The sequence below is a fragment of the Onthophagus taurus genome, chromosome 7 (assembly GCF_036711975.1).
Source record: "Onthophagus taurus isolate NC chromosome 7, IU_Otau_3.0, whole genome shotgun sequence".
In the NCBI taxonomy this organism is placed as follows: domain Eukaryota; kingdom Metazoa; phylum Arthropoda; class Insecta; order Coleoptera; family Scarabaeidae; genus Onthophagus; species Onthophagus taurus.
In genome coordinates this window covers 29,938,143-29,950,553 of record NC_091972.1, presented here as the reverse complement: position 1 = coordinate 29,950,553, position 12,411 = coordinate 29,938,143, and the positions used below count along the sequence as shown (strand labels likewise).

General features: G+C 34.4%; 2 protein-coding genes across 4 annotated transcripts in view; one reads left to right on the top strand and one right to left on the bottom strand.

The window, feature by feature from the left end:
• The window catches only part of LOC111429390 (transcription factor kayak), a 123,882-nt gene extending 118,990 nt beyond the window's left edge, over positions 1-4,892 (top strand). For all 3 annotated transcript variants that reach the window (XM_023065289.2, XM_023065290.2, XM_023065291.2), the window contains exon 4: positions 4,216-4,892. In XM_023065289.2, the coding sequence (XP_022921057.1) occupies positions 4,216-4,770 (555 nt within the window). In that variant the 3' untranslated portion in view covers positions 4,771-4,892. The remainder of the gene's footprint in view (positions 1-4,215) is intronic.
• A 6,292-nt stretch (positions 4,893-11,184) lies between these two features.
• On the bottom strand, positions 11,185-12,025 carry LOC111429402 (protein G12-like). Its single transcript, XM_071197528.1, has 2 exons — positions 11,773-12,025; positions 11,185-11,717 (listed from the first exon to the last, which is right to left on the bottom strand). Exons 1-2 carry the CDS (start codon positions 12,023-12,025, stop codon positions 11,185-11,187), a joined length of 786 nt encoding a protein of 261 aa, XP_071053629.1.
• Between the last annotated feature and the right edge of the window lie 386 nt (positions 12,026-12,411).

The window sequence follows — 12,411 nt, the reverse complement described above, 5'->3', positions numbered from 1 at the left end:
ATTGGAATGTCAGGAAAATCCTTGGCATGTCGCTTTAAAGTTTTAGAATCACATTATTAAGATATAGTTTATTGACTTGTTTTTGAATCACATTAGTCTGATTTTCTGCTCAAAATCAATTATCAGCAGTATATTGCCCCCAGATGGTCAGGCAGATCGTTGTTTCAGCCACATCTTAACTCTTATTACTCACGACATGCGACAGCAACGAACAACAATGCTGAATTGGAAGTTGGTGGTTGCACATTTAAAAGATTACAACAGTTCATGCAGTAATTAAATAAGATCCTGTGTTGCGAAAGATAAATAAACAGGAGCTACTACTCTTTGAACTGCTCAAATCTAGAAAATCTAGAATGTAGCAAAAGCATAAAACTGACTGTATAGAAAAAGCCTTATTAAACCAGTTGTAGCATATGGATGCGAAGCCTGGGACTTAACAACCTCAGACGAACAACTTCTTAGGGCAGTTGAACGAAAATACATATATACAATTGATAAATGGTGCCGATATTATCAGATAGCGAATGAGCGATGAGAGGCAACAAGGAGAGTTGCAGATTGGAGATCAATGGGTTGAAAAGCAAGGAGCAGACTGAGAAAAAGATGGATGGATGATGTTGAGGAAGATTGAAGAAAGTTGTGTGGTGAGAGGACAGAATGAAAGTAGATCATTGCGAAGGCTAAACGTACCAGGGGTTGTAGTACTGGACAAAAGAACAATGTTCTTTGATACATCTATCTGCTTTATTTAGTATCAATTTTTCCACTACAACAACAGGATTGATAAATACTTACAAAGTTGTCAAATACATATAATAACTGGTGCAACACTTCGAATATTCAAGTTATCAACTTGGAGACTCATTTGTTGAGTTTATCTTCAGTTACTTCATTCAGTGTGTGTAGCTTCCTGTTGAAAATTGTTCCTTAATGGCATCGAATAAACAGAATTTATACTTTATAAATGAAACGCTTCTCAAAAAACTATTGTAAGAAATGCATTGTTTTATTAGTTGTGTGACATGACGTTTTTGATAGAAAAATACATTTCAATTTTCTGACAGTGCAAGGAGTTTTCATGACAGATATGTGGATGGTCATTTGATTATATTTTTGTGTTTCGACTCTTTACGTGCCTCATTAATGCAGAAAACACGGCCAAGTTCTTCAATTCTGTACTTGACGACGAATGTCCGAAACCATCTGTAATACACTAGGTCAGTGTTGTTAAATACCCGGGTATTTATTTTCAAGGGTAAATTTCCTAGATATATACCTGGGGGTATTTACCCAAGATGGGTATTTAGAGGTATTTATAAAATTTAATTTAAATTGAGTTAATGGCAGTTTGGCAAGCACTTCAAGAATGCAGAGTCGATATGATTATCGATATACCAAACTTATTTATAACATCTACAAGAATACTACAATGATGGTAAAATTGCATGAAAGTACTGAAGAGAGTAAAAGTAGTAAAATATTGATTGTGAGTGAAACAAGGCGAGACACTGTTGAACCCAAATTGTTCATCACAGTCGTCAGAGTGCATTTAAACAACTGGATTGTACCCAAAAAGACATAAACATTGATTGCATATGCTTAAGTAATTTGCGCTACGGGGACGATATAGTTCTTATATCGGATATCCTTGGAGAGATTAAACTAATTCTGAACGACTTAAAGGAGGTGTGTGCAAGAGTCGGGTTAAATATCAACGAGGAGAAATCAAAATTTATGATAAATCTTGTTTCCAACTCTAACATCAACAAATAATGAGATTGAGAGGGTTGACAGTTATGTATATCTTGGCTATGAGGTTCGTTTATCGAGAGATAATCAAACAAGCGAACTAAACAGAAGGATCACACTCGTATGGACAGCCTACAGGAAACTTAGAGACATCTTCAAGAGAAAAGGCTTTCAATCAATGCGTTTGCGGTTATGACATAAGACTCCGAAACTTTAACATTAACGGTAGCCACTGCCAGGATGGTCCAAGATAGCGCAAAGATAAATGGAGAGGTCGATCCTGGGTCTAACTCTGAGGGACTACATACGAAATGAAGACCTATGAAGAAGAAGTGGCGTAAATGATGTGGTCAACATTATGACAAAGCTTAGGTGGAACTGGGCGGGTCATGTCGCGCAAATGAAGAATTAGCAGTGGACAAAAAGATTGCTTGAGTGGAGACCGCAAGCGAACAGACGAAGTAGACATCAAAAGAATGACCAACAATTGGATTCAGACAGCACAGAATACAATCGAATGAAATAGAATAGGGAAGGTCTATGTCCAATATTGGACGCAGAGGGTGCTTGATGACAATAATCATAATAACTTGATTTAATCTAAATTACGACAGATTCGTCTAATGATAATACGTCTTTGATTGTTGACAATTCCTCGTCTTCAACGTCCTCATCATCTTCCTCTTCATTTTTTTGGAATCTGATATATTTTTACTAGTATACAGTGGGTATACTTGTATACCCACCGTTTGGGTATTTACCCTGGGCCGGGATAAATATCCGTATAAATACCCATTTTAGAAATACCTACCCGCTGGGTATTTACTCAGCGCCCATCACTGCACTAGGTACTTTTATTTAACTTTCACATCATTAGAATATTTTGAAATCAGGCGGTCAGTTAGAATAATTGGTTTCCCACTTATATTTCTTACGCAAATCGTCCAGAATATATGCATATGAACGACTGGAAAAACACTATTCAACAATGAAGACTTGGGAAAAACAACACATTTATGAAGTATCTCTTTATTTTCTACTGCATTATTAATGACATAAAGGGTATTACTTACAGAACAAATTTCTCCAGATGTTATTAATAATTTATTCACAGTTTTCGCTTATACTATTTTATCAATTATAGGATCTTGCAAGTTTCAACTTGCGTCGGCTACTACAAGGTGACAGTTTTAGTGTCATCTCTTAGATAACACGCGACTGGAATGTTGAAGACCAAATTATATTTTTACTTGTTATTGCAATTGCACAGTAAACATAAGTTGTTGACAGTTTGTGGCAGAAAATATCCTGTAGACTTTGTTTTTCGTTTCGTAATTTTGATAAAAGCGATCTATTCAAGATTTGTTATTGTGATAAATGTGAAAGTAAACACAACAGAAAAATTAATAAATAATTTTTATAATTTTTAATTGTAGAAAGCACTTCAAACACAGAGTAAAAACTTTGTAATCAGAACAAATTATCTTGAACGTGTTCACATTGACTTTGGCAGAATCAGATTTTTAATCCTTTCTTCATTTCATTCTTGCTGACTTTAACGGGATCTCTTTGCTGTTTTTGTCTACCCAAAGTTTCAATTAATATACTTATATCGTATTACTTTAGCGGTAAATTTTTGGTCACCACTTTTCCATGTAATAGAATGAGATGTAAGATATTGTTAAAAAATGGTTGACTCCTTCCATACATTTATTGTATTCTGCACATGGCTAGGGACAGTTGAGCATTTTATTGTGACATTGTTTGTACAGCCGACTTCAACACCCACTATAACCACACACAATGCTCACAATGTGTATAGAAAGTTCTCTTCTGCAATGAGGATTCGATCCTATGCAGGCAGTATTTAATCTTCTATTATCAATCCCAATCCCAACTGTTTATTAGCAGCATCTACTCTTCTACAATGAGAATCTGGTTAGGAATTCTTATATTGCACTCATGTTTAAAAAGTTCTCTTCAGCAATGAGAATTTGATTTTCTGCATCTACCACTTATCTTCTATGAGCAGTATCTAGTCTTCTGCGAGCAGTGTTTAATCTTCTATTTTCAATCTACCAATATCTAGTGTACTTCAAGTAGTATCTAGTCATCTGCAATGAAAATCTGTTTAGGAAAATAAATCTTTCTTATCAAACTATACACCGCATGTTATTATAATGGTATATCCAAACTTGCGATTGGCAAAATTATGTCCTTCGAAAGCCGCGCTATGCTTGGACACACTTTAAGACTGACTTATCTGCAATACGATCCATTTTCCTATTGTACATACAACTTACTATTTTTTCCTTCATACACCTTGAAGGACAACATATAACATATTCTTTGAGAGATTCTTCTTTTAAAACCTACATTATTGCTCTCTATCTATAAAATGTTTTCTTTTGCAATAAATTTAATTTTACAAATTTAAATAAAAATTTTCTTTTTGATTTTCAGGAAACAGAAAGATTGGAACAAAAGAAGCAACAACTTCAAGATGAATTAAAAGAGATAAGACAACAAATAGACGACTTACAAACGTTTTTAGAATTGCATAAAAATTCCAACAGTTGCTTCTTGAATACCAGGTCGTCGAGTCCCCAAGATATCAAACCATACGACCTACCTCACCAATTTAATAAACCCCCCGGGCTGCACGAGCGGATCAAGTCGGAAATAATCGAACCATTAGACGATGACTGTTTTCCGCCACCGTCGAAGAAGTTAATGTTAAGCCAGGCGGTGCCCGCGGTTATAAAACCTTCTAGACCGCGTACACTTGACGTAAATCGTATAAGAATGGCTGAAGAACTACCGGGTATCGTCGTAACGACGCCGTCAGCAGGAATTCAATTTAATTTCGATTCGTTAATGGTTGGTGGTACCGGATTAACGCCGGTTAGTGCTCCATTGGCGCCAACGTGCAGTACCCAAATTCGTATCCCGCCTACCTCCATAGCCGACATTACTTCGCCCGACAGTTGCGGCCCACCAAAACTAGTTAGCTTATAAAACATAGAGATCGTAGTTCATGAACTTCTTTCTGTTTTGCAATAAATAATTGAGGTACGGAAATAATGAATTTAATCAATTCAAGTTATCATAAATAATAATATAGCTATCGAAAAGAGTGAGTAATTGTTTTCTTTTAATATTCTCCAATAAAATAAATAAAACTCGCTTTATTAACGCAATCAAATTTATTCGCTCTATTTTTGTGATTATTTATATTATTATTTTATTTCTTACTTTCGGTTGTTTTCGTTTTTTTTGTAAAGAGGTTAAAAAACGAATTAAGTGCAATTATTCGGCGAGAGATCTCTTTTTGTCATGAACTACGATGTTGCGACTTGCGGCCAACTTTTTTGTAAACGTAAACCGAAAAGATTTGGCTAAGTGCTCAGTGGAAGAAATAAAAAGAAAAGATTCATATATATATATTTTGAACAATTTCTTATTGATTATTATTATATATATACATATATATATATATACAAGGAAAAAACAAAAATGATGATTCGTGATGTTTTATACGAGATTTGTAAATAATAATAATGAAAATACGGTCAAGTAATTACCAAGCCATGTTTAGTAAAATTATTATTGTACTTATGCACCTCATTCTCTCTCTCTCCATAAATTAAGTACAATAACCAAAAAAACCAACAAGTCAACCAAATATAATTTATTATATAAATTAATTAAAATCGTTCTAGTGTCATATTTATTAATTATAATGTTATGTAGTGTAGTCGTTTTTGTTTTTATTTTTTTCCTCAAATCCACATAACGAACGCTAAAGAAGTGAAAAAAAGTTACTACTAAACATGGACCAAGATTGTGCTCAAAAAAATGTATAATTGCTATTTTGCTATGCTAAGAGCAGATTTATTTTTTTGCTACCACGAAAATGCCTTTTTTTTGTAAAAGAGGAAAGAATAGCTAAATGAATAATAAAATATATTTACTTAATATTCCCTCCATCTAATTTTTAAGTAGCGCCTAAGATCGATTACGAAAAAGCGATACGATTCACACCGATACAAAATATATTTTTGTATGGTAGGGGCGACGTCTGTTACCTCTCTCCCTATTATTGTCGACGTGAAATGAAAATAAAGCGATTTGTGTTACTATTGATAAGTATATTTGAATAATATATATTAGAGACATTTATAATATATTAAAATTATATAATAAATTAAAATTAAGCAATAAACATTAGTAGGTTACATTATTTGTAATCACCATCAATTTTTATATAGTAGTTTGTCAGATTTTGTATTTATTTTATGCATTGCTATTAAGTAACTAAATAAATCTTATCTTTTAAAAGTGTTTAATATCTTTCATTTCTTACCTCTTTTATAGTTCCTTAAATATTTGATTATAAAACCATAAGAATTCAAGAATGTATGCAACTATTACACCATATAGCATTCTCAATTTGATATTGGAAAATTAAAATAAAAAGAAAAATTGGACAGGGAGATAAATCTTTTTTCGTTACTCTTACTTTAGTTCTAAAACACGCATGCAAAACTTTAGATTTGTAAAATCTAAACTTAGGAAAATAAAATTGTATTGTGGTGAATTGGGAAAAATTGAGCCTCCTTAGATTCGCGGATGATGTAGTGTTAATATCAAACGACTCCTACAATAAGCCACGCAAAAAGCATGTCTGGAAATAAACTAATGAAACAAAAATGATGACTAACTTAGTACATACTCTATAACAATAGAAGGCGAAAACATCGACATCATTGAAACATAGTTCTACTTCGGCCATAAAATCTTGTTCAGTAAAGACAATCAGACATGCAAGCTCTCTAGAACAGTGTTTCCCAAAGTTGTCTAGACCACGACCCATCGTAAAAAATTGTCAATGTTCGGGACTCACCTAATGGCCGATTTACACCAGACGAGCGAATGCTCATTCTATCCCCACTCTATCATATTCTTTTAGTGTAAAAAGATGTAGAGCATTCTTTCGTTGTTCTGTCTGTGTTCTCAAAGATTCTAGGGAATATTCTAGGAATGTTCGATGGCTTGATGTAAACGGCACTAGAGCGCGAGAACAATTGCTTAGAGCCTTCTTGCGTGTTCGGACGTGCTCGCTCATCGGAGCGGTCTCTTCAAAGCGTTGTTGTGTTCTAGCCAAATGACCATTCGTTCGGCTGATCTAAACATCTATGTGCAAGAATTCTAATTCTTGATTTTCATTTTTGCTCGTTGATATTTTGGTGTAAACGCTAAAAACGCGCTTTCGTTTACACTAAAAGATCAAGAAAGAATGCTCTTGTTCTAGCTCTAGCTCTTTGTTCGTTTGGTTTAAATGCACCTTAACACAATAACCACATTAATATCCCATATATTTATCCCATATAAATTTATATGGGATAAAGGTAGATTATAGGTGGGCTTACTGTAAAAACTGACCAACTTACCCTTGCCTAATATGAAAAAAAGAAACAGCGTTGTTTATTGCTACTACAGCATCTTCCCGATAATAAAATAATGTCGTAACTGTGCTAAGGTCTATCAATAAAAAAAGACATCCAGATTAATAAAATTTTTATTTACTAAATATAAGATGTGATAATTCAGTGAGTATGATGTCATTTCTTGCCATTTCCGCTTTAGCGTCGATTTCGATTTTAGTTACTTTTAATCGCAATGAATTAGTCACGTCCAATTTATTTCAGCACTTGGTTTTAATGTGAACCATAGCTGAAAATCCTACTTCACATAAATATGAGGTAGTGAAAGGAACAAGACCTTTCATGGCTTCATCAAATAAGCAAGGATGGGTATCACCAAGTGAAAGCCAAAATTTCGTTAATTGCTTACGATTAAAGGTGGTTTTTAGCGATGTATCTTCTGATAAGTCAATAAGTTCTTCACTTGCTTTTAGTGACAATCCAGTTTGCAAGTTGTCTTGAAACGGATAACAAATTCAGCTCATTGTATCGAACTTCTTCATCTCTTCCCCAAAATAGACGTCAAAGTTATTTTTCAACTCCATTAAATGAATGGAAATGGCAGACACTACATTAATATCAGGCTGTATTTCGCTCTCTATGATACATTTTTGAAACGTTTCTAAACAATCATATTTGCCTTCCTCAATGCATCTCTTCCACAAGACAAGCTTTTTCATGAACGCTCGAATTTTATGGTGAATTGCAAAAATGTCGTATTCCTCTGATCCTTGCAAATACAAATTAAGTTCGTTTAACATTGAGAAAATATCCGCCAAGTATGTTAGCTTGAGAATAAATTCGTTGTTCAGTAAAGATTCAAGATATTGATTTTTTCCTATCAAGTAAACTGTGACTTCATTGCGTAATTCCACTAATCTTGTCAAAACTTGCCCTCTGGATAGCCAACGTACCTCTGTTTGCAAAAGAAGAGATTTATGAAGACAACCCATCTCTTCGCACAGCTTTTGAAATAAACGTGTTTGTAAGGGCCGCGTTTTGATATAGTTCACTATTTTCACAGAGGTATTTAATATTGTTTTTAAATCATCAGGCAATGATTTTGCAACCAGCGCTTCTCTTTGCAAGCTGCAGTGAGTCCACGAAGCATTGGGATTTCTTTCAAGAACCCTCGAGCTTCATCAGTGCACACGCCAATCAAAGCCTTTTGTCTTTCCAAGCCTTTGTCCACGACTAATTTGTTTGCAAAACAGGATATCTTCATGCGCATCATTTTTCCATATATAACGTACGAAAACAAGTAACTAAGATAGGCCTTGCACATCGGTAGACTCATCCATTAGGAGCGTAGAAGACTTACTACCGACTATTCTACCAATTAACTCATCCTCTGCCCATTAGAACATCTCGTCAATTCTTGGTGCAACAGTATTGTTGGAAAGTGATATACGTTGGATTTCCTTTACTTCTTTTTCTGCAAACATCACTCCAACAGTATCTTTAATCGATGGCAACACTAAATTCTCGACAATGGTATGAGGTTTACATGCTCTGGCGATTCTCAGGCTAATAAGATAAGAGGCATAAGTAGCATTTTCATTAATATTTACAAAATGTGAAAGATAATTCTTTGTAGACTTCATAGTCAATAATTCCTATTGAAAAAAATCCACCGGATTATTTTTTAAATGGGAGTGCTTCGTTTCCATATGAAGTGATAACTTACTCGGACGCATGCTTTCATTCGCCAATATTTCGCAGCAAATAACGCATTGAGGACAAGGATCCACTGTATCTTGATTCCAGGTGAATCCTAATTTTAGGTACTCAAGATCATATTTTGTCACAATTTTTCGACGTTTTGGTTCATGTGAGCCTCGTCAGGCTCAGTATCGTCTTTTTCATCCGAAACATCGTCTATTTTTTCATCGCTTTGTGCACTATTTGTTGGTCGCTTTAACCACTTGTCCATTATTACAATATAACACAGTTATCGAGGTTAGAGACAATAAGGTCATATTCTAGGAAACGCAAAATGAATTTAAAAAATGAGAGAATGAGAGAACGAAACGTTAAAACTGCTAGGCAGCTAGATCTGTTTAGTGCAGATTGTGAGTGATTTGAATAGAGGGGATTCCCCGGCTGTTTTTTATTACCAACCAATTTTTTTTATTAGAACTAGTATTTATTAGAAGGTTGGTAGTAAAATTAGTTCCTAACAGTTTCATGGCTCAGCTAATATCCGATCGTGACCCATCACTGGGTCGCGACCTACACTTTAGGAAACAGTGTTCTAGAAGAATAGCTTTAGGTTGGAATGTGTTTTAAGCCTTTGTGTAACAAAAAGTCAAAAATTTTTATTGTCTTTGGAATCAATTTTAGCAAAATATGACAAATCCTTCATTCCAGGTGCATAATGGTACTTGAGAATGCCGTCAGGCATTAAAAGTAGTACATTTTGCGGGGGGTCTGGACTGAATAGCTTTGGCAGAACAATTGTCACACCTTCCTCTTTCTTTTCCAAAAGTAATTCAGTACGAACCACCCCAGAATATATGACAAAAGAATTGACAAAGCATATATCTGTAAAACCAAAGAAAAGCCTGTGTCAATAACTCTTCTTGGAACGGCGGTCGATAACATACGCTTGTCCAAATTGATCGGCATGATCTATCGAACCGTTGATGATTATTGTAATCATCAACGACTGAAGCACATTAATTTTCGTTCAATTCTTTTGCTTCCTTTTTCCGTCTCTTCTGTTCTATGAAAATTAAAGCTAAATTTCAAGCACTTACTGTCCTTCCATTTGTAATAACTTATATCTAAATTTGAGATCTGGTAATCATAATCTCCTCTTTTCATTCGTTTATCACTTATCAAATTTTTTGGTGCACCTATTTTGTGAGACCTTAGTTTGTAAAAAAGTTATCAAAATAAATCATTCTATTTTTATTCCACTCATCTTCAGTAAGTTGAAGGACAATCCTTCACCTAATCCATGATCTTGAAATTTTCCTTTCGTTTCAGGAGATTTTCCCAGATACACATCAAATTTCTTTATGTACCCTTTCTTATCTGCTAAGCACCAGAGCTTGTAATCTCTTTTTATGGGCTTCATGGGATTGAATTGTTTCATACTTGACGACCCTTTGAAGATTATCATGGATTCATCTACTACCAACTGTCTAGTGCCATGATAATAACTGGAGAACTGACGGTGTTATCGTTGACATGCAGATGTAATAAAATCTTCTCAAACCTGTTACGGGTCATTGTTCGTATGACAAGTGTTACAGCCAACTCTTCAGAGTTACTCTAGAAGAGTTTATAGCTTGGCAAACTGTGGTAACTTATTAAGAAATTTATGCCAAGGAAACAGCAACTCTTCTTCTTTCAAGTAGGATTATTGCAAGTTGCAAAAGTATCACCTCTGGATAATCCTATCCTGGAATATCAGTCTGTTTTTGCCCTTTGCCACGTATTTCTACTACTTCAGTGTCACTTTCCTCATTTTGATTAGTTAGTTGTTCTACTTCTTCATCTTCCAGCATAGATATTCTATGTCTGAATTATCCAACGAGAGATTTTCAAATTCAACACAAACTTTTTCAGCCTCAACCAAAAGTTCTTCATCAGTCAAAGCTTTGTTCAAGTACCATAACGTATCTGTATTCGCTTGGCTCATTTTTTCATCAATCTCAATATTGTACCTGTTATTCTTCTGACGATACTTTTGACGTTTGGTATAAAAATAAGAAATATTTGAAAATTATAATTGCAATAAATAAATAATACACGCAGCTGCTTACAAATAACAGTACCGCATAGTACATAACCTATGTTTTTTTTATTTCTTATACATATTGAAATCAATATACAGTAATATTAATTCAGAATTTTTATTAAAAGCTATCTTTATATCTTAAACATCCTGATGATAAAGCTTGATAAACTGAATCGACTATTTGCGACATTTTTCATTTTAATTTCCAAAACATGCTGTGACAATCCAGAAATTTAAGCAAACGTTTATTTTAATCGAGAACCACCATCTTTGTTTTTGAACTAATTCGACCCATTCGTTTCCTTGCAAATAATTGACAATTTCTAAAAATTCCGCAGCGTTTTCCGCATTAACGGTACTAACATCACGTCTTGATAATGCCGTTGTTCTGACAATATTTTGAATCTCAGATCGATAATCTCTGGTTACCACTTGCTTGCTCCACCCCAAAAGTCCATAAACCAAATCGATAATTTTATCAACTTCGATATCCATTTCAAGGAGACGTTCAGCGATGCGTTGAACTTCGTCCAATGCAAGAATTTCTTCGACCATAGCGTGAGCCTCTTCGCTGGAAATGTTTTCGAAGAATTCTTGGAAGTCTGGACTGGTATTTAATTTTTCGCTGAGGATGGCAAAAGTAGCTGAGAGATCAAGGATTTGACGTATTTCATCCAAGAATTCCTTTACGCTACGAACGTTAACATCGTCAGTGCATTTGGAAATCTCAACTTCAGCGATGAGATCGTGGAAATATTGAATCACATATTATACCGTCAATCATACCGTTGACATCGACCCCAACGCTATCCATGTAAGCCTTAAATCTTTTCCAGGTAGGATTATCAGCAACGGTATCGACAAGATTGCTCCATTCTGCTCCTTGCAAATATTTGACGACTTCTTGGAACTCACCATCATTTTCGAGATGTTCTTGAGCAATAGCTTTGATTTGACTTAATGGGATGGTTGCAATAATGTCTTCAAAATCTTGTTGGAGATCTCTGCCGGTACATGGTATGGCCGAGCATGTGGCCATTATGGCAAAAAAAACCAAAGCGAATTTCATCTGTGAAGATATGAAATAATGATGATTCCTTAATTATGAGAGCTAATTATATCTTACCTTGAACGATAAAGTTATGATAATTCTGGCACCTGCTCGTTGTTCTTTATACTACATGATTTTATAAAAAATTGCATTTATGGCTGCAAAAAAGGCATGTCAGATTATAAGTTTTAATGAATTTCGATTGTTTCATATCAGACAAAAAGATGTAATTATGCAATGTTAAACATTGATAAGAGTACAAATAAACTTATATTTGAAACTTTCTTTGTATTATGAATTTCAATTGTTACAACAGGGATTAAAGAGTTATAAAATATGTTGTGTTAGACCTTACTAAGAACACCATAAACTCA